General features: G+C 42.3%; 1 protein-coding gene and 1 long non-coding RNA gene across 2 annotated transcripts in view; one reads left to right on the top strand and one right to left on the bottom strand.

Annotated features, from left to right (window-relative positions):
• CRYL1 (crystallin lambda 1) overlaps positions 1 to 27,267 on the top strand; it is a 34,442-nt gene that overhangs the window by 1,143 nt on the left and 6,032 nt on the right. The window contains exons 2-5 of the mRNA XM_053385839.1: positions 6,025 to 6,132; positions 10,253 to 10,379; positions 18,927 to 19,088; positions 21,480 to 21,674. Coding sequence (XP_053241814.1) covers positions 6,025 to 6,132; positions 10,253 to 10,379; positions 18,927 to 19,088; positions 21,480 to 21,674 — 592 coding nt within the window. The remainder of the gene's footprint in view (positions 1 to 6,024; positions 6,133 to 10,252; positions 10,380 to 18,926; positions 19,089 to 21,479; positions 21,675 to 27,267) is intronic.
• Positions 5,115 to 27,267, bottom strand: part of LOC128412649 (uncharacterized) — a 56,025-nt gene continuing 33,872 nt past the window's right edge. Inside the window, exons 3-5 of the long non-coding RNA XR_008330130.1 lie at positions 11,858 to 11,948; positions 6,004 to 6,118; positions 5,115 to 5,847 (exon numbers count right to left, since the gene is read on the bottom strand). This is a non-coding gene — a long non-coding RNA (uncharacterized LOC128412649). The remainder of the gene's footprint in view (positions 5,848 to 6,003; positions 6,119 to 11,857; positions 11,949 to 27,267) is intronic.

Here is a 27,267-nt window from a genome sequence, read left to right as displayed (position 1 = left end):
GCATCGGTCACCAGTGGTATGTAGAGGGTAAGGTCAAACTTTGCCCAATGGCAGCACCAACTGGGAAACTGCTTAAATGTCGGAAATTGGAACACTTCAGCTAGCACAGAACAAAGGTCAACCAGCAATTCTTTCTGTGCTAGAGGTTTGTTGGTAGTCTGTTGAGGCTACTGCACTGTGGACTATGAATTGCTGTCAGATATGTGATTAGGAGACTCTCTTGTAAACTAAGTGAATGAAAGTACATGTTTGTTCTGAATATTGAGTGTATGTCTGAATAAAACTGTGAAGTAGATGACCTGTGTACCATTAGTAACCTTTATGTAGAATTGCGCCAGTATTGTTCCTGTATCCTGTTAACTGATTAAGAGAACCAGTGATAAACAAATCATGTTTATTGCCAATTTTTAACACGACTATTAACTGTATGAAAACAAAGTACCATTGAAATCAGTAAAACTACAAGGAAAGTGTGTGGTCATCAATGCCTTTATATGTGGAAAGCTTTAATTTCCTATGGCGAATATGGCAAAAAGTGTATTGTATATACATTTGCTATTATAAGGAAAATACTGACAATAAACTGATCAGAGGTTCAAGTAAGCCTTTTCTGAAGTCTAAAAGCATTTTATGGAAATACTAATACATTGAATTATAAGACATATTCAAGTAGAGATGACACCATAGCAGTTATTTGCCCAAACTCCACCTGTATGGGTTATGATTGCTCTGTAAATTCTATTTCAGTTATTCTAATCTAAAGCATCTTGTCTTCCTAGTTTAGTATACAGTATTGTAGTGTAGATAGCTTACTCAGCCACATTTGCAATATACTTCCACATTTACTTGCAGATGTTGAGATCTGACTTGACCATGCCTCATTGTCCCCAGTTATAAAAAGAGATAAATACTTCCTTATTTTGCTTAGTTATTGGGCAATTCAGTTCCATTCACAATAATGTCAGTGCCCAAGACATTTTATTGTCTGAAGTGGAGCATGTGCTTAATTTCTAGTGAAAATGTATGGCAATTAATAGTGCAATTCTATGCATGCCAATTCAGATTAAGTCCTACTGAACTCAATGGGACTTTACTGTGGGCATAATCCAGGCCAATTTAAGCACATTTAGCTTGCAATTCTATACATGCTTACCTAGGAGGATAATATCATGCAAGGATTATATATCTTTCTTATATAAAGCACATGTTATTTTCATGGCAAGAGCTGATGGACAGTATAGAAATTTAATTTTAAAAAATAACTTGCAAAAATCATTTTTAAAAGACAGGCTGATTTATTTACAGTATTCTCTAAATAAGAAACACTTAATTATATATGATAAGACTTCTCAAAGATTTTTCCACTATCACCTAAGAATAATAAAAACATGTTAATTAAGAGAGTGTTTTGCATCTCATGACACATTCTTGCATTTAAAATAAATAGAGGTGTTTGCACAGACTGCCTGGCTGCAGAATAGAATAATATTGTCGGAATATTCTGTTCTGATGTCTGCTCTTCAGTGATTTTGATATGACCTGACTATAGCTACAACCTTTAATAACTTGTGACTTCATGTGGCCTTATCTTGCCTCTTTGAGAGTTTCCCCACTGCACTTGGAAACCCAGCCAGATGGGCAGGGTATAAATAATAAAATATTATTCTTATTCTTATAGCTGTGTATTGACAACTCCATTTGGTAGATCTAACTGAGGAATACATGACTGCCATACTCTCTCTCAATACAGTGGTACCTCGGGATGCGAACGGGATCCGTTCTGGAGCCCCGTTCACATCCCGAACAGAACACAGGACGAGACGGTGCGTCTGCGGGTCGTGTTTCACTGCTACCACGCATATCTCCCGCTTGGACTACTGCAATGCACTCTACGTGGGGCTACCTTTGAAGGTGACTCGAAAACTACAACTAATCCAGAATGCGGCAGCTAGACTGGTGACTGGGGGCGGCCGCCGAGACCATATAACACCGGTCTTGAAAGACCTACATTGGCTCCCAGTACGTTTCCGAGCACAATTCAAAGTGTTGGTGCTGACCTTTAAAGCCCTAAACGGCCTCGGTCCAGTATACCTGAAGGAGCGTCTCCACCCCCATCATTCTGCCCGGACGCTGAGGTCCAGCGCCGAGGGCCTTCTGGCGGTTCCCTCATTGCGAGAAGCAAAGCTGCAGGGAACCAGGCAGAGGGCCTTCTCGGTAGTGGCGCCCGCCCTGTGGAACGCCCTTCCAGCAGATGTCAAAGCGATAAACAACTACCTGACATTCAGAAGACATCTTAAGGCAGCCCTGTTCAGGGAAGTTTTTAACGTGTGATATTTTACTGTATTTTTGGTTTTTATGGAAGCCGCCCAGAGTGGCTTGGGAGGCCCAGCCAGATGGGTGGGGTATAAATAATAAATTATTATTATTATTATTATTATTATTATTATTTGCGTGACATCATTTTGAGCGCATGCGTGAGCGGCGAAACCCGGAAGTAATGTGCTCCGTTACTTCCAGGTTGCCGCAGAGCGCAACTCGAACGCGCTCAACCCAAAGCGCATTCAACTTGAGGTATTACTGTACATTGTGGAATCAACATATATCCTAAGTCCACTGAATCTGTTTATTGCCACAGAGAAATTGTTAGTGCGGGTTTATATAACAGTGTTGTCATGGATGGATCGCTACCTGTTGAGATTTAGATTGCCTTTGGTAATCTTTCCTCCACCCCCCAAATGCAGAGGTGAAGGACCTATTGGGATGGTCTGCTATCAGACTTGTTGAATTTGAGAGATTCCTGAGACCTGCGGTGAGCAATTTGCAAGGCACTTTGAGCACAAGGTCACTTAGATTTTGATCCAAACTAGATGCCAGTGTTGATAAAGTTCTAGAGGAGGTTTCTAGAGCATTGGCCAGTCAAAGTGTATGGAATCATGTTCTGTTGTTGTGGTTTGAGGATGTGGACAGGGCAACTGAAGGGACCTCGACTACAACATGTACTCTCAGTTTAGATTTTTCCTTCAACTACAGCAATACAGAGACATGGAAAAGAATTTAGGAGTAGTCTCGTATTTTTAAACATGGATTTTACTGGATCTTTACATGGAAGAAATAACAAAACAATAAATAAGAGCACATGAGTAGGGAGGTGATCAATGCCTTTTTATGAGAGGGAGTGGTCCTTGCCTGTTTGAAGGAGGCAGTGGTAAAACCACTCCTTAAGAAACCTTCCCTGAATTCAGAAAACCTAACTAACTACCAGCCGGTTGCTAATCTCCCTTTCCTGAGCAAGACCAGATCCCAGTGCTTTTGGAAGAAACTGATTTTCTGGATCCATTTCAGTTGGGGTTTTGGCATAGAAACTGCTTTGGTCACCCTGTATGATGACCTCCGTTGAGAGAGAGACAAGGGAAACATGTCCCTGTTAATTCTTCCTCAACCTCTCAGTGGCTTTAGATGCCTTCTGGAGTGACTGTCTGAACTAGGGATGAGTGGCACCGCTTTGCGGTGGTTCCAGTCCTACTTGGATGGTTGTTCCTAGAGGGTGTTGTTTGGGGAATGCTTTTCAGCCCTGTGGAACCTTCAGTGTGGGGTTCTGCAGGGCTCAATCCTATTCCCCACGTTGTTTAACATCTACATGAAACTGCTGGGTGGGGTTATCCAGAGGTTTGGAGTACGGTGTCAGCAGTATGCTGATGACACTTAGTTCTATTTCTCCTTTACATCTGCAGGTGAGGCAGTGGAAGTGCTGGACCAGTGTCTTGCCTTGGTAATGGACTGGATGAGAGCCAACAAACTGAAACTCAATCTAAATAAGACTGAGACACTGTTAGTGGGTGGTTCCCTAGGCCAGATGGGTGGGAGATTGCCTGCTCTTGATGGGGTTACACTTCCTCTGAAAGAACAGGTTTGTAGCTTGGGGGTACTCTTGGATCCTTTGCTGTCGCTCAAGGCTCAGGTGGCCTCTGTGGCCCAGAGTGCCTTCCATCAGCTTCGGCTGGTGGCCCAGCTACACCCCTATCTGGACAGGGATAGCCTAACTACTGTTGTCTATGCTCTGGTAGTCTCAAGGTTCAGAAACTTCAGCTAGTGCAGAATTCAGCGGCCAGGTTGCTCACTGGAGCAAGACAGTTTGAGCATATTACACCGATCCTGGTCAGACTGCATTGGCTACCAATTAGTTTCTGGGCCCAATTCAAAGTGCTGGTTTTGACTTACAAAGCCTTAAATGGTGCAGGACTGCAATACCTCAAGGACTGCCTCATTTCATATGAACCTACCTGGACCCCGAGATCATCTTCTGAGGCCCTTCTTTGTGTGCCTCCTCCTTGAGAGGTCCAGAGTGTGGCAACATGATAATCGGCCTCCTCTGCAGTGGCTCCCCATCTGTGGAATGCTCTCCCCAGGGCAGTTCGTCTGGTGCCTTTATCATGTACCTTTAGGCTCTGGGCAAAAACGTTCCTTTCTAAACAGGACTTTGGTTGATTTGATTGACATCCTATGCCCTTTTAAAATGTCTGGTGTGTTTTTTTGGGGGGGTATTAGGTTGTTGTTTTTATTTTGATTCTATATTTTATGGTTTTATATTTTGATTTTGTTCTGTGAAGCGTCCTGAGACCTGACCTCCAGGTATAGGGTGGTATATAAAAATTCAATTAATAATAATAAGTAATACAAATATATTATCTGCAAATGAAAAGGGTGATTTAAAAAAAACTAGAAGAAATTGACTACATATACATAATTGAACAAATGAATTAATGAATGGGGCTAGGGAGTGCCATATTAATATTTTATTGTAGGACCAGAAAATTTGCATCTAGATATCCAAATTAGATCCCAGTATTTAGCAAGAATTATGCCCGTTGGCAGGCAGATACTAAATAGGACTGTTTGTTGGCTCTGTGCAATTTAGCTGATCTTTGAAATGAGTATTATCATTACTAAGCAGTATCTAAGATAGAATTGCATAGAATATCATTTTCTGTAAAAAAATAAAAATAAGTATTGACTCAATATGCAATACATTAAAAAAAAAAATTGCCAAGAGGTGCTGAACCCTGGTGGTAGAGCACATGCATAATCTTCCAGATTCAATTCTGATATCTTTAGTCTCAAGTTTTTCAGGTAACAGGGCAGGGAAGAATCCTGACAGGCAAGGGAGCCATGATCAGAGTATATAATAGCGGGCAAGATAGATGAATAGCCTAACTGGGGGTAAGGCAACGTCATATGACTATATATGTTCACCTGAATGTTTCTGCATTCCATATGTACTTAGACGGATGCTCTGTATGCAGAATTTCAGGCCTGTAGCATGCAGAATAACCTACAGAATAGTGAAATAAGACTATTTTCAACCCAAGTCCATTTTGTTCAACATTCACTCTCTGCTTAATAAACTTAGATGTTCCAAAAGTAGGATGTGAGCCAAATTGCTTTGTAATATGCTGATTGGTCTGTTGCGTCCTTCATTGCCCTTTCAAAACATACCTTAAACTTCTATTGCTGAATCTGTGGGTTGGTTAACTATATCCACATCCAGGTTGCTGCCTTCAACAGGTGCTGAAACAGGAAAACCTTGTTTTGCTTCTGTGTTGTGACAGGAATAGGTCTGTGAGGTGGTTGAGCATAAGAGGCAGGGCTTCTTTTGTGGTGGCTCCACCACACCTTTGGAGTTCTTTCCCAGAAATGCTGCAATGGCAGCTACACCTCAGACTTTTCAGAAGACCTTAAAAACTCATTTGTTTCAGTTGGCCTTCTCCTGAATAATTTATGTCCTGCTTGCCGGAAAGAGACTGGAATATCATTATGTTACTGGAATTCCAAACTCTCTTTGTGGAATTTCTGTGGAATAGATCAATAAAAATTATTGATTTTTAGTAAAAAGCATTTTTATATACTTGTAGTTTTTATTGCTGTAAGCTGCTTTGGGCAGGCTTTGCCTGGAAAAGTGGCATGTAAGTATTTTCAAATAAATAACAATAAAAGATTTGTGCTAACCGTTTTCTCTTTTCTTCTTAGTGGACTCATTGGATGTAGCTGGGCCATGTTATTTGCTTCTGCTGGATTTCAAGTAAAGCTTTATGATATTGTACAAGAACAGGTAACAAAAGCCCTGGAAAAAATTGGGTAAGTCATTTGAGTTCCTTTAGCACAGATTAGTCAGGATTATAATTGTTTGAATACTGTGGTTAGCTTTTAGTTCTAAACAAGATGAACAGGGGACCAATGGGATTTCAGGATGCATTCAGATTATTCAAGGTACTGCTCAAATTATGGGATAAAAGGTAGTAGATCTTCAGTGAGACCCACAAGCCCCACTACCAACCCTCCAGTTTTTGATCAATTGTCCAATGTGTCCTCTATTGCCTTCTAAAAGCAATAGCAGGCAGGCAGGCAGGCAGGCAGGCAGGCAGGCAGGCAGACAGACAGACAGACACACACACACACACACACACACACACAGGCATAAATCCTTTTACTGTCACACAGCAGGCAGAGGCTTATCTCTGATTTTAGCACATAGAATGGAGATAGGATGTCCCTTATCTCTGATCTTAGTGCTTAGTCTGACATCTCCATCTGGCTGGTCCCTCCAGGTACACAGAAGATCTTATTTATTGCATTTGTAGCCCACCATTTTCTCCACGGAGTACATGGTGCACCCCTCTCCTCAGGTAATCCTTACACAACGACCCTGTGAGGTAGGTTAAGAGGTTGGGACTAGCCCAAAGTCACCTAGTAGGCCTGGGCAATATATTCATATATCGCCCAGGACTGGTATTAGGGCAAACAGTGATGACGGCTTCACTCAGCGGCATATTGCTGGTGAAACCGCTACCTCCTGAGTCCCACTGCTACCAGCGCGCTGAGGGAAAAACAAGCTGCATCCGGACTCTGGCGGCAGAGGGACTTGGGAGTGGTGGCAGTTTCACCAGTGATATACCGCTGAGGTAAACCACCATCACGGTCTGCTCTCATACCACTGCAGAGAGAGAAACAACCAGCATTGCCAAGGCACAATACAGCTTGCTCCTCCCTCTGCTTCAACAAGTTCCATCTCCCTCCGGCTTGTGCATACTGGAGGGATATGGGGCTTGTTCATCTGAGGGGAGGGCGGCGAGAAGACTTAAAGAAGCCCTCCCGCCCCCCAGCTAAGCCTCGCCAGTCCGCCTTGCCTGTTTCAAGGCAGCAGGGGAAGCTGCCTCAGCTGCCTCCACCTTTCAGTAGCTTGCTTGGCTTGTCACATACCTTCACCTTTCAGATGCTCCATGTGTTTGTTATTTTTTTCGTGTTATAAAAATACAGTGGTACCTCGGGTTAAGTACTTAATTCGTTCCGGAGGTCAGTACTTAACCTGAAACTGTTCTTAACCTGAAGCACCACTTTAGCTAATGGGGCCTCCCGCTGCGCTGCCGGAGCACGAATTCTGTTCTCATCCTGAAGCAAAGTTCTTAACTCGAGGTACTATTTCTGGGTTACTGGAGTCTGTAACCTGAAGCGTATGTAACCTGGGGTACCACTGTATAAGTAACACTTAAAAAAGCTTGTTTAAGTTGCCCAGTCCCTTCCAATACTAGTAAGTGGAGACTTAAGTTTCCAGAATGCTTATTGAGAGTTAGGAGTTTCCGTATTCAAATCACTCAATCGGGAGGTGTCTTTAGATAAGATACTGTTCTCTTGGCGTCAGCCCCACCCCTTGTAATATGGGATGGTGGCAATAGTGACCTATTTACAATGCTGTTGTAAGAATTATTGAGATAATGCACGTGAAGCACTTTGGACACATCAGCTGTGCTAAATTGTAAGAATTGAGTTGGTTCTGGCTTAAATTCCCATGTCCAACTTCCTGAGAACTTGCATGATGTACCACTGAAATGTCACAGAGAAGTTATGTTTCTAACATTGCCCCATCTTATATCCATGTCGTTGCAAACTTCAGATGGTGATCACAAAAGTTATCCATACAGACCAGAGTTTTCTTTGTTGAGGGTAGAAATGTGATATTCTTTGCACTACCAAAATGGCATTGCCTAGGTAACAGCAGAATGAACAAGCAAACAAAACACTTGCAGAGAGAGGGTTCAGCAAAGCAGTTTCATGTTTCTGAGTGTTTGGTGGTAAGGGATACTTAAAAGTGTGAAGAGGAATGCATTTTTTTGTTTCTCCTTCAGAATTGATTTGACTGGACTAAGGGCTAAGCAAAGCCCCTTATCAGATTAGTGTTTCACTCCCAATTCCTTTGTTAAGTTGTTTTCCCTGATTTCTCTGTCTGTAATATGAGGAAGCATCTAATTACCTATGGGTGATGGGACTGCTATTGTACAATATGAAAACATTACTGCTCTAACAATAATCAACCTCAGGCTTTGCCAGAAGCACGGACTTGTGAGAAGGAGTGCCAAGTTGTTTTCAAGGTTTTGTTTCGTTTCAAGGTTTTCCCCACATCCGGTATTTATTTATTGCATACGACCCGCTTTTAAGTTGTGACCACTCTGCACATAACTTTAAACACCTCCTGGTGGATGAGAGCGTTGCAGGTCCCACTTGCAATATACTCTGCATGAGAATGGTAGAGACACGAGCAGGTTGAGGCAGATTGATGACTGGGTAATCTGTATGTTAATATTGTCTGGGACATCACTTTATGCTGTGCCTCCATCGAATAAGAGTCTGCCTATTCCTGTATAATCTTTGTTCAGTCATCAACAGACATGCAAAAGGTTTTCATGTGCTGAAGAGGCTGGAAAAGTTCACATGTTTTGTGGTATGGTGGTATATAAATATTTCTACAAATACATGAGTAAGATATAAAAAGGGCAGCCAAATTGATCAAGGGGATGGAGCAATGGGGACAAGTTGCAGCATTTGGGGATTTGTAGTTTAGTGAAAATGCGAGTAAAAGGCACCAGGATAGAATTATACATGGCACATAGAAAGTGGGTAGAGAAAAATTTCTTCTCTCATAATGGTAGGACTCATGGACATCAGTGATGGCTCCCTGGAGGCAGTGGTGACCAGCAACTTGCATAGCTTTAGACAAATTAATGGAGGCAAAGGCCATCATGGTTGTTCTCTGCCTCCATAGTCTGAGGAACTAGGCTTCTGAATACCAGCTGCTGGAAACTGCAGGAGGAGAGAGTGTACTTGGGTCCAAGATGCTGGACTAGACGGGCAATTGGCCTGATTCTGATCCTCTACCAGGAAAAGCTCAAGGTCTTGGTACTAACATATAAGGCCCTATGCAGCTCAGGACCAGGTTACTTGAGAGACCACCCTATGCCCAGGAGGTCACTGCGGTCTGTGGAAGAGCTCCTTCTGCAAATTCCAAAGATACCAGAAGTCTGCATCACAGTAACTTGGAGCAGGACTTTCAATATGTCTGTTCCTTTTCTTTGGAATAGCATTTCAGGATACAAGAAGAGCCCACCATTTGCACTTTCCGGGAACAGAAGAAGATGTTTTTGTTCTGACAGGCTTTCGCAGCTGGATTTCTGCCAAGGGTGTCTGTATTGTATTGCTTTTGCCTTTCTGTTTTTTTTAAAGAAAGTATTTGCTTTTTTGTGTTTAGCCGTTTTTAGCTATTTTTATTGCACACCACCTTGAGATGTTGGCATGGGAGGCAATTAATAAATGAATAACAATGTTTGCATTGTGCTCTGAAGCATAAATCTAGAGAATGCCATAAAAAGGTAAAGGACCGCTGACAGTTAAGTCCAGTTGCAGATTACTCTGGGGTTGCGGCACTCATCTCGCTTTACAGGCCGAGAGAGCCGGCGTTTGTCCACAGACAGTTTTTCCGGGTCAGGTGGACAGCATGACTAAGCCACTTCTGGCGCAATGGAACATTGAAACCAGAGCAGCACATGGAAACCAGTTTACCTTCCCGCTGGAGTGGTACCTATTTATCTACTTGCACTTTTTGGCATGCTTTCGAACTGCTAGGTTGGCAGGAGCTGGGACCGAGCAACAGGAGCTCACCCCGCCACAGGGATTCGAACTGCTGACCTTCTTATTAACAAGCCCAAAGAGGCTTAGTGGTTTAGACCACAGCGCCACCCATGTCCTTGAGAATGCCATACACTGCACCATATTTCACGAGGGTTCCGTTTAATAAGTGTGCATGGAAAAAGTTAAGAGTGCAGTAGGGAAGGATGGGTTGCCAGAATCTTTCCTGTGGTATATTTTTATTAGTACGTGTGATAAATAAAACTCATAATTCTTCTGCTGTTCTTCTGTTTTCAAACAGCAAAGAATTGAAAGAACTAGGACAGACAGGAATGCTGAAAGGTACTCTGACAGCTGACAAGCAGCTGTCTCTCATTAGCGGCTGCACAGATTTAAAAGCGGCAGTAGAGGGTGCCATTTACCTTCAGGTGAGTACAGTACATGCTTGTTTGCTTGAAATGGCCAAAGGGAGGAAATTTTGTGAGGAATTCACTGGCTTCTTTATGCTCTAATCATTTGTTCATTCACCACCTTTATCTCATAGTTGGATGAAACTAAAAGCACCGGCCTCTAAATACAACCTTGACTATGCAGCAGCTGGTCATTACCATTCCAGCAAAATTTTTATATCTAATAGAGCTTAATTGACCAAAAATTGTAAGTGGTACTCCTACCTCTTTTCATTGGCAATTTGTGGGCCAAGTAAACGGTAAGTTTAAATCAGCCAAACTTAATGTGTAAAGTTTTCAGAAGTCTAGTTAAAGGAGGTACTTTTGTATAGAATCTTTTGTGGTTAGGTTGTGCATAAAGAATATACCAGATTTTAATAAATAGGTGATCTAGCTAAGTGCAGAAATGGAAATTCTGTTGCTTCAGTCAATGCAATTCTATTCTACTGCTTCATTTTACTGGAGTACTCCCAGATAAATCAACTTAAAAGTGAAAGTAGTGAAAAGGGTCTTATCATACATTTTGCTACCCTAGTTGTACACGTATTTCTTAAGGGTTGTTTGTACATATCCTGATCTGGATTGATGCCCTACACTGGCATCTTGCGGGAGGAGGGACATACTCTCAAAGGCAGAACTATGCAGTTAAGGTTCCATGTAGTTTTGTGATGTAATACTATAAATAGACAGAATTGCAATACCGGTAGCTCTCATCTTAGACTGGTTTTGCAAATGTGACCACAGAAAATAAAATAAATAAAATAGGCGGGAGAACAGGAAACACCTCCCTCCCCAGAAGAGATCTCACAGGAACCCACATGCAACCTTTCCAGAGCCTGGAAAGCAAGCAGGGCGGGGTGGGGGCTTAAAAAGCTCTTTTCGCAGTGGGAAAACACAGTGTGGAAAGAGCTTTTAAGCTCCTCCCCCTGCCTTACTTTCCAGGTTTCTGAGACTATCTCACCACAACTTTGCAGAGCCTTCCAAAGGCCTCGCACGACCTGCTCAGTAAGCAAGCTTGAGGGGCTTAAAAAGCTTTCCATCGGGGGCGGGGGGCAAGGCCCACTCAGCACTGGCCTCAGAGAGATAGGAATGGATGTGCAGGACTATTTGGGGGGAAGGGGTTTGGCTTTGCATAATTTTGCTTATACAATCCCCCGCTTAAGATAACTTCTACCTGTATATTCCCGCTTCTTCTTCCAGAAGAGGGAGCTGGTGCATTGAAGCTACTGCTAAAGCAAGCATATGATGACTTAAACGTATCTGACACTAACCCCTGACCAGATTTCCAATGAGTTATGTATCTCACAAGCTTTGTGTATGGCCAGTGCTTAGTCAGAGCTTTGGCTAAGGTTTCTGTACCCCCATTTACATTCTGTTGCCGTCCTACAATGGCCAGACTAGTACCGTGTCAAGAGAGGCTGTGAAATACCAAAAATAGGTGACTGCTTTGTACTCACTCAGACCATTAGTCTGCACAGTTCAGCAGTGGTTGTCCAAGATTTCAGACGCAACATTCACAGCTCTGCCTAGAGATGCTCAGGATTGACCCTGGAAATACACACACACACACACACATTTCATTTAATACACATGTTAAGGAAAATATAAGTTGATCACTTATCGGGAGCCCACCCTATCCCATTCTTCCTGCTCCTTGGCTGATCTCAACTAAAGCATCCCTGACAAAAAAAGCCATCCGACCTCTGCTTTAAAATATCCAATGAAGGAGATTCCACCACCTTCCAAGAAAGTCCATTCCACTGTCGAACAGCTCTCACTGTCAGATAGGTTTTCCTGATGTTTAGTCGGAATGTCATGTCTTGTAACTTTAATTCATTGGTTCATGTCCTGTCCTTAGGAGCAGGAGAAAACAAGCTTTCTCCATCCTCCATATGACAGCCTTTTAGATATTTGAAGATGGCTATCATACCTCCTCTCAGTCTTCTCTTTAGCAAACTAGGCATACCCAACTCTCTCAACCGTTCCAAACCCTTGATCATCCTGGTCATCCTCCTCTACACATGTTGCAGCTTGTCAATATCCTCCTTAAACTGTGGTGCCCAGAACTGGACACAGTATTCCAGGTGTGGTCTGACCAAGATGGAATAGAGTGGGACCATTATTTCCATTGATCAGAACACTATACTTCCATTGATGCAGCCTAGAATAGCATTGGCTTTTTTTGCTGCTGCCTGTTAAGACGTCCTAAGCTTGTGGTCTACTAAGACCCCTGGATCCCTGCTCTTTAGATGATAATGTTTATTATCTTGATCTCATCAAAAATGAGGGTCCCTACTGAGTTTCTGGACCCTCCTACTCATTTTTTCTGAATGAAGGCCTTTGACATCTGCTCCAATTTCCTGTCCTGGTGGCTCCAGAGGCAGTGCTTCTCAACCTGTGGGTCCCCAGATGTTGTTGGACTACAACTCCCATCATTCCTAGTCAGCATGACCAGTGATCAGGGATGATGGGAGTTGTAGTCCAACAACATCTGGGGACCCACAGGTTGAGAACCACTGCTCCAGAAGTTACTTCTGCTGTGGATGTGCTACCCTAGCCCTGTCTGTGATCCTGTTTGTAGTATCCTTGGTTGTGAGTAAGATAAGATTCAATCATATATACGGTAATTTCACTGCATTCCTTGGAACTCCTGTCATGAACATTGTCCTTAAGAGTAGAAATTCTTTTTTAAAGACCTGTTAAGAGAATGTTAATGCTTAAAACTTCCTAAACTACATTAAACAGATAAAATCTGCGAGTTCTTTTTCATTCTCCTTTGTTTCTTATTTAAAACTTTCTCTTTCCTTCACTAGATACAGCGAGTAAATTTACTTCATAGCCATAAAACATTAGTTGTCTAGCATAATGCAAATACTCTTCATATTAATTGATTTAGGTTCAGTTCTTCCATCCCTGCTTTTCAATTCACTTGGCCTATTGTCACTTATTAACTTAAAAAAATTATTGGGAAAAGTGTAATCATGGTCTTAAATGTTTCCCACAGAAATCAGTGGGGCTGTAAACTAAAGTTGCTTCCAGGGACCTTTGCTATTTTAGGGTGGGATTCAGTCACATACCAGCAAATCCAGGTTACACAATGATAGTTGACTGGAATGTCTTATGCTGCAGACCAAGTTCTCTAAAGGATTGGACTTTATGTGCCAAAGTTGGACAATTCAGTGGGAAGTGCAGGATAATACTCACTTTGACATAATGTCGTTTAGCCTTCCAGCAATCAGATTGGAGTCAATGCTCAAAACAAGTTCCCTGGAAGTGCCTTCATTCTCTCTTTAAAGACCATTGGTCTTGGTTGTTAAAGAATGGGCTACTTGATGTCATAATTCTGTTACTTTTATACAGTGGTCATAACAATGTTGCCTTGGGGAAATGAGAAATGGGATATTCTTCTTGAGAGCCATCTTTGCAAAAACCTATAAATACCCTCTTCAAATATCATTGGCTTCTATCCCATAAGCCCTACAATTGAACAGGAGAAGAGCACATAGGTGTAATATTTGGTTATCTGCAGCCTCTCAATTTTACAAAGTGATATGAATGTCCACTCACTCACTCTCATTCCTCCAATGTGAGGTTGTGGTTCTTGAAAGTCCTATTTTGTATTTTTTTTGTATTTTTGGACTTTGTCTTTTGTTAGAAGATAATTCACCACAATTAGTAAAGGCTCCGAGTTATTCAGTAAGTAAAGCATAGCTACATAGTTACTGGAGTGAATATTATCTGTATTCATGGTTGACTTTATTAACACCAATAGAAATCTGATAAAAATCGGGCAACGGAAGTGTATAGTCTCAATCAGGCATGACCAATCTCATTATTGTAAGAAATGTTGTTATACATAAAATTCATTTGAAACTTTTTCAAGGGTTTTGTGGTTAATATGGATCAAATGTGGAAGTAAATCTGAATAACTCGGCTGTATCCCATGCGACAAAGCTTGGCTACAGCCTGCAGTTAGGCTGGAATCTGAACGACATGCCAAGTCACGACTTAGTTCAGCAGAGTGTGCAACAGCACAGTGACTGGTGAAGGAGCAAAGAACCGTGACCTCTCTTGGAAGTGGCACGATCGCATGTTTGTGCCAAGCTATGTTCAATCCAGGCCAGTTAAAGTAGTAGCAGGCCTGGGTGAGGAAGAATCTCTTGCCACCCTCTCCATAAGACACTTTTGACATATTATAAGGAGGGGCTCTCTTTCTTTCCTCCCTCTGCTTTTAATAATCTGAGCAGCCTGAATGAAGTGTTGCTAGAACATTCCCCTCTACTTCCTTCAATATCCTTCATCCAATTATTCAAGGCAGCAGCTGAATTAACAAGGCTGGGTAATTGTGGTTCTCGTTTTTCGTCTGTCCTGTTCACACTGATAGGGGCATGGTATACACACTGTCTTAACTTATAACTGCAAGTGTTCCCATGGGATGAGGGAGGCTGTCGTGGGGTGGTGGGCTTTTTCAGTCATAAGGCCACCTTCTCATGTGAGAATGAGAATATAAACTATGTTATCTTTCCATCCAGGAAAGCTGATATTATTTTAGTTCATGGACACATTCCAACCATACAAAATACACAGAGAGTGTGGAGTAGGGCTGGGGAGGGAGATAACCCAGGGAGAATCCCAAGGGCCAGGTAGGAAGGCCTGGAGGGCCAAACTCAGACCCTGCACCTCACCCCTACTCTAGGGCCTTCCCTTGTTACTTCTCGTAAGATGAATTATTTGAAGGAGAACTCCTGCACTTCATGTTCTCCTTAATACCAGTTAAATCAGAGAATTAGTACATCTGCTGTACTTGCCAGCACTTGCCTGCCGTACTGCAGAAATGGTGCGCACTATGATGCTGAGCAAACTGAAATTCACTTATGCAAGCTTTGTTTTGTCATTTCTTAACCAACGGTTAGTCCCTCCAGGCAGCTCCAATTCTTTTCCCTTTCATATTTGCACTGTGAAGAACACTCTTTCAGCGGGGATTTGGCAGGAATATTTGCTTTTGACTTTCAGGCATCACTTGAAGACACTTCTTAGGCCGGCAGGCCTATGCAGCTGTTTAAAACGTTTTGATTAAACACTCAGTTTAATGATTTTTTTTTACTTTTTAAATTGTTTTTTATGTTGTACAGGCTGCCCTGATATCTTATGAGAAGGCAGTATGAAAATACTTCATAAATAAATAAGCTTCAGGGGTTTTAAAGAACCCTGATGCAATCCATCTGCTATCTGCTCTGAGTGCAACTACCTACTTCTAACATTTTCCTTATATTACTTTCCATAGCTGCTCATGTAAAATTATGTGCAATACAAACAAAAAATCCCCGAAATGGATCTGAGTACAGGTCGGCACTTGCCTGCTATGCCAAAGATATAATTGTCATTCGCTCTGCGAGTGTGGTATGTTTCTGAATGACATTTTTACAAACAAAATACCTACCGTAGCATAACACACAAATCTTAATGTTGGGATGTAAAGACGTTCAGTGTCAACATAACAAATAGATGTCCTGTTGGCTGCAGGCATTCCCACTTAATTCTTACTGCTTGCTAGCCCCATCTGCACGATACTCTCAGCACCCTTAACAAAGTAGACTTCCCAGGATTCTTTTGGGGGAAGCCATAACTGTTTAAAGTGATATGATACCTGTTTTTACATGTATAGTGCAGCTGGTGTGTTATTAATTGCAAATTGGGTCTTTGAAGTACCAAAAGGTGGCTCTGTAATTGGGGGCAGAACTTTCTGAAAATCCAGGGCATGACTTCAACTTAAGAGTCTCAATATTACAAACATAGGCTTTGCAGTATTAGATATTTCTAGCCTTTACCCTCCTAGGGCTGAACATTCAGTGAGGGGGAATGCCTCTTACTGTGAAGGGATGTTGGGATTGTAGAAGCTGGCCACATTTGCAAGTCTGACTGTCTTGAGAATGGGGCCAATTCACACCATAAAGGTAAAGGGACCCCTGACCATTAGGTCCAGTCTCATGACTCTGGGGTTGTGTCGCTCATCTCGCTTTATTGGCTGAGGGAGCCAGCGTACAGCTTCCGGGTCATGTGGCCAGCATGACTAAGCCTCTTCTGGCAAACCAGAACAGCGCACGGAAACACCATTTACCTTCCCACCGGAGTGGTACCTATTTATCAACTTGCACTTTGATGTGCTTTCGAACTGCTAGGTGGGCAGGAGCAGGGAATGAGCAATGGGAGCTCACCCCATCGTGGGATTCGAACCACCGACCTTCTGATTGGCAAGCCCTAGGCTCTGTGGTTTAACCCACAGTGCCACCCGCATCCCTAGTTCACACACTAGGGGGGGTAGTTGTGTTTTTTGCCAGGGTGAAGCCTCCAGAGGGATGCCATTGAGGCTCCCAGCCCTTCTCTCTCTCTCTCTCTCTCTCTCTCTCTCTCTCTCTCTCTCTCTCTCTCTGTTTATGTGTACACAAATGCACATGCACATGGGGGTATCAAATTGGGTCTTTGACAGAGGTTAAATAAAGCTTGGTTTCACCTTTATATAAATGTGAGTAGCCACCTCTGATTTTGAACTGGTGAATTCCTTCTCCCGGATCTCAGCCTTTTCTCCCTTTTAAGAAGACACTTTAAATAAATAAGTAAAAAGATTCAGCTCATGTGTAGTCAGTACCTCAAAATTACATATTGTAAAATTGCTCCATTTAGGTACAGTACAAAACATACTTGAGGACTGGAACAAGTTGACTTTTTCTTGGTGTTGGGCACATAATATTAGAGTAATTCACAACAGTTCAAGTGTTCGTTGAATTAACTGGGAATTCTCTCATGATGCTGTTCTGGTACTTTCAGGGACAGTGTGTGCCTATGGCTTTTAACCACAATTGTCTGCATTTACATTGTAAACCTAGGGCATGCATTTTTAAAAAACACCTAAGGGGGAAGTCTCAACAGTGAATTGTTGTTAAAGCCAACAATTTGGCATGTCCTAATCGGGCTTTTACAAGGGTCAATTAAGTTGAAATTCAGGTTACAGCAATAGCCTTTTTTTCAAGTGTTAAAGTTTTCAAATAAGGCTCTACTGTTTTGGTGCATCTGAGCTGTGTGATCCTCAGCAAAACAGAAATGGGCACAGGAATATACAATGTCCTTTTAAAATTCACTCAGGTGGACTTGTACTGAGGTGAGCTGGCTTTTCAGTACTAGGCCTATCCATTTCATGTTTGATCTTTTTCTCAGGGTGATCTGAATAGTTTGAGAAGCTCTGTAGTTGGTCGCAAGTGATGAAGCCCCGGATTAATAGCTGGTTTAGAGCTAAATTTTCCTTCTATTCTTCAGGGAGTCAGTCTCCCTAGCTAAGAAAACAAATCCATGCTTGACAAGGACAGAAACTTTTATTGCACCAGTCCAACAAATTGAATACAATTGTGCCACTATCAAAGAAGCCCTCAGCAAATGGTCTATTCAGAAGCCTTGCATAATCATTGTAGGTTTGAGTTTCCAAGAGTGTTGAGCTTCACCTCTGTGACTATCATCTGATCTGAAAGAAAGCTTTGGGTTTCAGGTGGAGAATCTCACAATAAAACTATTCACTGCTGCTCTTTTATTAGTTTGAACAAGTATCTACAGAGTTCTAGCCTTGTGACTTTGCTAAAGGAAAATATTTAAAGGTAACCCACCTTGGAGACTGAACCGATCCAGGAATTACGAGCAAAGCCTTGTTTTGCACCAATAAAGGGATGCATTATAGTTGGTTCTGATGTTCGAAAATGGCCCTGTTCTATCACTCAGAACTGCAATGGTTGTTGACTTTAAAAGGTCAGTAAAATTCCATCCTGTGCAAGCTTCTTCCCCAAGCCCCAAAATTTGGAGCATATAACATCTGCCACAAGCACAGGGATTTCTCAGTTAACTGGTATACTTTATAAAATTGGCATTGTAAAACTTTGAGGAATTATTGGTCTCATGGGAAATGTGTTTTACTCTAGACGGAAGTTTGCACATTGTTTTTTACATTATGTAATCAGGATCACTGAACAAGATAAAATAAAATGTTTCAAATTATAAGAGATAAGCTTTTCACAAATAAGTAGAAAATAGTTGATCTCAAAAAATGCTTTATAAATGTATTAAATAAATATTCCATCATCATTGGGGCATTTAAATGCACAGACATGGGTATTATTTTCAACCTAGATAGTACTTGCATGAGATGAAAAACCTGTTTTGATGATAGGCAAGTTATCAAAGACTTGTTTTTACAAAGCTAATAAAAGGATACCACTTTGTAAAAAATATTGTGATTTTACTAGCTCTTGTATCTGGTACAATCACTTTTCCTTAAGCACAGCATCTGGAAATGTTGATCCTAAAGATCCATAAAGTGTTAGCTTGACAGTGGAAAGTTGTAAGCTGTTTCGATTTATAAAGAAGTAAGCAGGTGTTTGTTTGCCACTTTTCAAAATGACTTCTTAGTTTATTTCTAAAGAGTTTGTGAAATGTATGTAATGGGTGTTTTTATTAAATAATTTCAACTTTTTGTGTGTGTTCTAGGAGTGTACGCCTGAGAACCTAGAACTGAAAAAGAAGATTTTTGGCCAGTTAGACCTTATTGTCAGTAATGATGTCATACTTGGCAGCTCAACCTCTTGTCTTATGCCTTCAAAGTTGTTCACCGGGCTAAAGCACGTTAAGCAGTGTATAGTGGCTCATCCTGTAAGTACACCAAGATACTTCAGTAATTTATTGTGTTGAAGCCTAAATTTGTGGTGTTCGGCTTGTATGTCGTAAGTACAGTTCTTACTCATTTATATGCAAGTTTTCCAAAGGGATGCCACTTTGATATGTTGCATGATGGCACAGTTTTGCAAGCTACCCTGGGAAGAGTGGTATAAATACGGTAATCAATAGAGCTGGGCAATACCTGGTTTTCAACATCATGATATATCACCAGCTAAACATGGTGATATACCAGTATATCACAATTAACATTTACATTAGAAAAGCCAGTCCGGATCAGAACAAAGTCCTATCTAGCTCAGCATTATGCTGCTTGAAGTGGCCAGATAGATGCCAGAGGGAAACCCACAAGCACGACAAGAGCTCAGTGGTCCTCATCTGCTTGTGATGGCCACCAGCTGCTTCTAGTAATACAGCCATCAGAAGCTTTAAGAACATAAGAAGAGCCTGCTGGATCATCTAGTCCAGCGTCCAATAATGTATGGTCTAGTTGAGATTCCTGCAACACAGGACTAGATGATCCTTGGTGTCCCTTCCTTGATTCAATCAGATGTCTGTGGGAAACCCACGAGCAGGACCAGAGCACAAGAGCACTCTCCTCCCTCTTCTGTAGTTTCCAGCAACTGATATTCAGAAGCATTGCTGCCTCTGGTCATGGAGGCAGATCATATTCTTCATGGGATGGGTAGGTTTAGTGGCAGAGCAACCTTCTTTACTTCCAGAAGCTCCCAGGTTCAGTCAGTGCCTTTCCAAGTTTTAAAAGACCTTGGTTCATTTTTGTCAGGGTCCATTGTCAAGACATGCACCCAAGACAGGGTCAGGGTCTGTTGTCAAGACATGCACCCAAACTGGGCTTGGGAAAGACAGGAAACAACTTGGTCTTCCCTCTGTGAATTCAACACTCAGATCCTACATTTCCCTGAAACTTGTGGCACAAGCTTTTGGTTCCCATGTCCCACTTTAAGTTGGACCATAACCAACCTAGGCATGTGCAGCTGAACCAACCACATACTAAAGTAAAGGTAAAGGGACCCCTGACCATTAGGTCCAGTCGTGGCCGACTCTGGGGTTGCGGCGCTCATCTCGCTTTACTGGCCGATGGAGCCGGCATACAGTCATGTGGCCAGCATGACTAAGCCGCTTCTAGCGAACCAGAGCAGTGCACAGAAACGCCGTTTACCTTCCCGCCAGAGTGGTACCTATTTATCTACTTGCACTTTGACGTGCTTTCGAACTGCTAGGTTGGCAGGAGCAGGGACAAAGCAACGGGAGCTCACCCCGTCATGGGGATTTGAACCGCCAACCTTCTGGTCGGCTGTTCATACTGCTCTCCTGTTAAACCCTTCCCTCTCACCCTCAACTATTTTGCATGTGTTAAATTTTAGGTTGTAAGCTTGTCAGGGAAGGTGCCTTTCCCCTTATACTCTGTCAAGCGCCATTCACACTGATGATATGTTACAGGTGACTCCCTACGTATGCAAGGATTATGTTCCAGGCCCCCGCACACATAAGTGAAATCACATAAAGTGGGGAGCATCCTCTAAACACCCTCTAAACTGCCCCTCTGCCGCTCTCTCGTCAATCCATACCAAAAAAATACCGTATCCAAAAATATCCACAACTAGAATTGAAGCTCTGGGGCTGCCAGGCGACTGGTGCATGTGAAGAAAAGTGGCTGTTGTGCTACTCTGCACATCAGCTGCTAGGCGGGGAGGCTGAGCAGCATAAACAAAGCTCAGCTGCACCTCCAGTCTCTTCCGCCCTCACTGGCGCCTCTTCGGGCTCTGGGAAGGGTCTCCCTTGCAAGCCACAAGAACTCTGCAGCTCCCCCTCGCCATTTCCAGGTTTGAATTGAATGATTTAAATTATTTTCCAGTGCCATGCAAATACGTGTCTGTCCGTGAGTAGAATGCTGGGTGGGTGTGGCCATATTATCATCTAATACAGGGGTTAGCAACCTAAGGCCCATGGGCCGGAAGCAGCCCACGGAGGTTTTTTGACCGGCCCACGAGCCGCCCCCGAACTGAGCCACTGGTGCAGCGCGGCGCGGGGACATGCTTCCATGGTGCTGGAAATCGCGTCTGCGCAGATGCCGAAAATTGCGGGCACGTGCAATCCGGCCAACAGAGAGATCTCCACGGAACCGATCTGGCCCAGGCAATATAAACCTCGCTGACCCCTGATCTAATACTACTATTGGAGGGCTTGCCTCATGTCAATCATACTGGTTTTCATAGAATTGGAAGGGAACCTCAAGGGTTATCTTGTCCACCCCCAGAAATGCAAGGATCGCAAATTATGTTAACTGGCCGTAAAAGTATGTTCATAAATATGTTTCTTTTCTTTCTAAATATGTTTTGTGTAAAGGTAAACCCACCATATTATGTTCCTCTGGTTGAGTTGGTTCCCCACCCAGAAACTGAACCTTCTACAGTCGAGAAAACCTATGCTCTGATGAAGAAGATTGGGCAATCTCCAGTTCGGTTGACAAAAGAGATAGATGGTTTTGCTCTGAACCGACTCCAGTATGCAATCATTAGTGAAGCATGGAGACTTGTTGGTGTATGTATGATTTTTATTCTTTAACTGACTTAAATGTGCTTCCAGTAGACTACATTGTACTGCTTAGTCTGGAGATCAGTCTTGTTGAGCTCAGTGGAGCTTACTTTTAATAAATAGGATCAGAAACTTATTATTATTTTAAATTATTTAATATTCCGAAATATTTTAATTATTTTCTTAACAACCCCTGTTCAATAACATTAACTGATAATTAAAGGTAAAGGTAAAGGTACCCCTGCCCGTACGGGCCAGTCTTGACAGACTCTAGGGTTGTGCGCCCATCTCACTTAAGAGGCCGGGGGCCAGCGCTGTCCGGAGACACTTCCGGGTCACGTGGCCAGCGTGACAAGCTGCATCTGGCGAGCCAGCGCAGCACACGGAAACGCCGTTTACCTTCCCGCCAGTAAGCGGTCCCTATTTATCTACTTGCACCTAGGGGTGCTTTCGAACTGCTAGGTTGGCAGGCGCTGGGACCGAGCAACGGGAGCGCACCCCGCCACGGGGATTCGAACCGCCGACCTTTCGATCGGCAAGCCCTAGGCGCTGAGGCTTTTACCCACAGCGCCACCCGCGTCCCACTAACTGATAATTAGTCAATGCTAAAAAAAAAGAGAGACGCAAGCTAAGTTGCACAGTAATATGAGGAACACTCCAAAACAATGCCATTTTCATTCAAGCCCAGAAGAACAAGGTGAAAAGGTCAGCGAGAGAAATATTGATTTTCATGTTGTTTCCCTTCATTTCCTGTTGCATTCAGAAGGCTCTGGGTATACTTTATAACATTTGTGCTCAGTGAAACAACTATGAAAGTAATCCTTTAAGCAGCAGTAAGCTCAGCTTTCAAGAATCACATCTCTCAACTTTTGATAATCATTTGATACAAGGGAATAAAAGACAAATTTCTCCTGCTGCTGCTTTTTTGGAGTGTAGTTCATTATGGCTTGTAGTGACATTGCTTGTAGCATTTCCCACAGTTACATATTCTCTGATACTAGCTATGACCTCCTTGTGCAAAAAGGCAATTTCTCAGTCTCCTCTCTTTGTCTTGAGTTTCAATTGTGAAGGCCATTATTGCTTTTCCATTGTGTATAACTGTAAACAATGTGTGATTGCAAGGAAGCATTGTTATATATGGTTTCCTGTATCTTTCTCTTGATATCATAGATCAGGTGTAGCCCTGACTATGGTGTTGGACTCCAACTCTTATCGTCGCCAGTGGTCAGGGAAGATGGGAGTTGGAGGAGCCCAACAACATATGGACAGCCAAAAGCTACCCACCCCACCCTCATTCTTGTATGTGAGTTGCTTCACATATGGGGTCTTGGGGTTAAACTGCATATGATATGTGTTTTCAATCAGTGATGTGGCTTGGAAAAGTTTCTTGCGCTTTATTTTTCTGAAGGAATTTTTCCATTTCATAAGTTCATTAGTAACAATGTGTGGATGCCATCTTATTGGCATCTGCCTGTCTCAAGGGACAATGGAGTGTGCCTCTGGGGATGAAATCAAACTGCTGCATTTGCAGCACTGAAGTGACCTCCCCAGGGCGCAAGCCTGAGAACTGGGTACAGAAGTCCTGGACAGCACCAGAGGACAAGACTCCCACCCCCAGCCTCACTGATGTGGTCCAAAGGAAAGCAGAGCAATACATTTGGCACCAGCTTGGCTGCAGGAGTTATCAGAAGGAGGCGTACAAGGCACCATCCAACCATCTTAGGGGCTCCACTCCAAATTTGTGTAGGGTTTACTCCTTAACCTTTTCTTCTCCTGAAGATGTCCCCCAGGATTTTTCCTCGGAGTTTACTCCTGAAGCCTTTCTTGTGGATAAGTATAGCCACAAGGCAACAGAGGTGTAGGATCAGAGTTTTCCTTCTCCTAGATGGGCAACCTTCCCAGGTTGATGAGCCCTTTCTGTCCCTCACTTCCAGAAACTGCCTTCTTGACTGGTGGACCCACTAATGGTCTCATCCGCTTATTCTGCCGGAGCCTGTCCTAATAACTTTGCTAACATTTTAGATGGCTAGTTACCAAATTCAAAATGTTTTTGTCTAAGAAACATTAAAGATCTCCCCCACTCCTGAACTTGCATTTATTCAAGCTGTTGTCTTGTACTCTTCAATTGTTCACCTCCTTGCACACTTCTGTTTCGTTTGTGCAGTTACTGTTAAGTGCTAATCTTAGTTTTTAGTTGAGTTTCTTGTGGAATATTCATTTTATTTCTGACACCTTTTTAAAATACAGTTATACCTCTTATATATGCCTTTGCTGCATCCCATATAGTAGGCTAAGAGACCTCTGGTTCCTTTGAGAAATGTATTTTAACTCTTTACTAATACTATTTACCAACTCAGGATTATTAAAATACGTTGCATCCAATCTCCATTGCCTAAACATTATTTCATTCCCACTTAAAATAGTATGAATACAACACGCTGACAGCATAATCCATTCATGGAGTTTTACCATATTAGTTCTAGGGAAGGAAACCAAAGAAGCCCATAAAGCAATTGCTTTTACAGGTTCATCTTCTGTTTGAGTTTTTAAACTCATTTTGAAAACAGATTGTGCTATAGGGTGGGAGATGCTTTCGACACTTCAAAGAAAAATCAAGCCCAGTCTGCTTTTTGCTGTAATGTGGGACGTGCGACTAGTCACCACAGCGTGACCTGTGACCCCAGTGATCTTGCAGGGGAGGAGATCCATAACTCCCACTTGCCACATTGCAGCAGCAATGGTGAAAGGAGAAGCAGAAGTTGCTCACGGTGCTTTTGTAATGTGTGGAACTGAGTAGCTTATTTTTCTTCCTTTATTTTGTTGCCCCCAGAGAGACCTTTGGAAGTCACCATTAGGACAGCAGCTACTTTCTTCACTGCTGCTTCCCCAGCTTAAAAGTGAGCAGAATTGCTTCCTAAGGGAATTAGTCAAAGGATTTGTAATTGTATGTTGTAAGACTGTAAGGAACTCCTAAAAGCACAAAGAACAACGGGTAGTCTTTAAAAGACACTCTTTTGGCAGCGGGGACAAAATTATTTGTGTGTCAATTGAACATCTGATCTGACTTACTAAGGGAATGTGAAATTTGAACTTGTCGATGGCCTTCTAGCTATAGACATGCCAGCTATTTACAGATTTCTAAGCACTTTTTAAATAAAGGCCTTATTCTGTTGCGGGGGGAGACATTTTGAAGGATAGTAATACCGTACAGCAAAATTTAATATCTTGACATCATGTTTTGTCATTATTTATTTTATTTTACCCAGAAATAAAGGAGCAACTTGTGCATACTTTGTGGATTCCCTAGGTACACAGAAGTACACAAGTATGTTAATTTGAAAAACAACATCCAGATGAGAGCTTACAAAAATATTATGGCATCTGAACCGTGGGTGTGGGTGGGTGTTAGGGATGAGGAGTAGAGTCTAAAGAAACATTAAGTCAAGTGTGGGTCTATCAGTTGAATCTATAGTTGAGACATCCAGTGTTTTTGTGTGTCAGTCAAAGGAGAAAATAAAAAGAAATGGAGGACAGAGAAAGAAATTAAATTGGCCTGCTCAAGTCCCTGACAACTTACCGTATTTTTCGCTCTATAACACGCACCCGACCATAACACGCACGTAGTTTTTAGAGGAGGAAAATCCATAGGCATGCCACCCGTAGGCATTCCCTCCATAACATGCACAGACATTTCCCCTTACTTTCTAGGAGGAAAAAAGTGAGTGTTATGCTGCAAAAAATACGGTATATAGTAAGTATCCCGGAGAAGGGAAAATAGATTTTGTGCTGTAGAGTTCCTGATATCTGCAAGCTACAAAGAAACTTAGAAAATTGCCAATGAATGGAATTCACCAAACTCCTGTTAAGGACTTCTTTCAACACTGCTTTTGGTTTTTAAGATGCATTTTAATGGAATGATCTGGAGAGTATATATGTATGGCGGTATGTCAGATTGGCCATTGGCATCATTTTTTCTGGATGGTATTTCTGCAGGGACCTATATTGCTGTGTATCTTTTTTATATAACTTCTAGAAAAATGTCTACCATAGCTCTGTTTCTTCAGAATCACAAAATGACCCCAAACAGCACAATTCACTGAACGTGCAGTTACGTGCCAGTTCAACTGGTGATGCAGGATTGTGGTTTCTGCTATGAGTGTTACAGATCTGCATTACCAACTAAACAGGGACAGAGCTGTGTATCTGTAGCCCTCTGGAAATGAGGTCTGCCTTTCCGTAATTTTCTTAGTTATGCTACAGAAACTTCAGTATGCCACGATGGAATGTGACTTTCTTAGCTAAGAATATGTATTCTAATCTAAGTTTTATTTTAAAAATGGGGGAAACCCCAGCTTTGTAAATATGTTAGGGATAGCCTTATAGAAAATTTCAGTAACCTGTGGAACAGCCAAGAGGATGCACTTGTCCTAACCTGTTTTCAGGGTGTGCTGCTATTTCTTGGAAATGTACCCTGTAGATTTAACTGAGCTTTGAACAGCACTTTGTGACGGATGCCACATAGGAGATTTGGGAGTTTCCTGAAAGCGTTGGCATGTTGAAGCCATGCAAATTGGCTACATGATGCAAGCAGCTTCTCATAGCAGTTGTGTGGCACCTGCATTGTCTGTATTCAGTCATCTTGTTCCAACCATGAAGACGCACACCTGGGAGAATTCCATTTTAAAAGGCACTTTTAAAGCAAAAGCAAAAGTTGTACTGTAGTGGAAACCATAATTGTTCAAAAGAAGTGAAAGTGGGATGAGAACGCTTAACATTTCTTCTGAAATTCTGCTCTCTTCTACTCATAATCTGTGCCCTGCCCCACCCTGCAGGATAGCACTAATGTGCCTTGCATAAACTGGAAAGTCATTACTTACATACAATGTACAGAGCAGCTTCATAATGGTTTATGCTGCTGAGTCTTTTGAAAAGAATTGTTCTTTTTGGTTGTAGCTGCCAGCATCAAATTTAAATGCTCATTTATTCTGAAAAGTCAAATATTCAAATAATCAAAAGTATACAGTTTGATATCCAAAGCTGTTCACTCTGGTCTCTTCCCTCTCTCTGCTGTCTATGTCATCATCATCAAATATTTGTACCCTGCCCAACTGACTGGGTTGCCTCAGCCATCTGGGTAACTTCCAACATATATAAAAACATAATAAACATTTAAAAAACTTCCTGCCTTTCCTCTTTCCCCCCCAGATCTCAGTTGATACGTTAACTACCCTAGTGTCTTCTTGCCCCTCCATATGTCCCTTGTGATCCCATCCTCACTTGCTTCCTTGTGGGATCTCTCCTCTTGTTATCCTTCCTCTCTTCCACATAATCAGCCCCTCTCTCCCGCTTCTTCGAACATGCCAATATCCCACTGTTCTAAAAATAAACAAATAGAAGATAAGTGAATGTATTTTTTAAATCATCTCCAGCTTTTCCTCATTTTCCCTCTCTGCGTTGGTACATGCTAACCCCATGTCTCCTCATTCAATCCCATGGCTTTTGCTACCACCTTTGCGCAGATGATAGCCAGCTCTATCTCTCCCTCTCACTCTAATCCCACATCTCCTGCTGCTTTTCTCATATATTTCTGTGCAGATGC

This window comes from Podarcis raffonei, chromosome 4 (assembly GCF_027172205.1).
Source record: "Podarcis raffonei isolate rPodRaf1 chromosome 4, rPodRaf1.pri, whole genome shotgun sequence".
Classification (NCBI taxonomy): domain Eukaryota; kingdom Metazoa; phylum Chordata; class Lepidosauria; order Squamata; family Lacertidae; genus Podarcis; species Podarcis raffonei.
The sequence above is the reverse complement of the archived record's forward strand: the minus strand, read 5'-3'. Positions and strand labels throughout refer to the sequence as shown.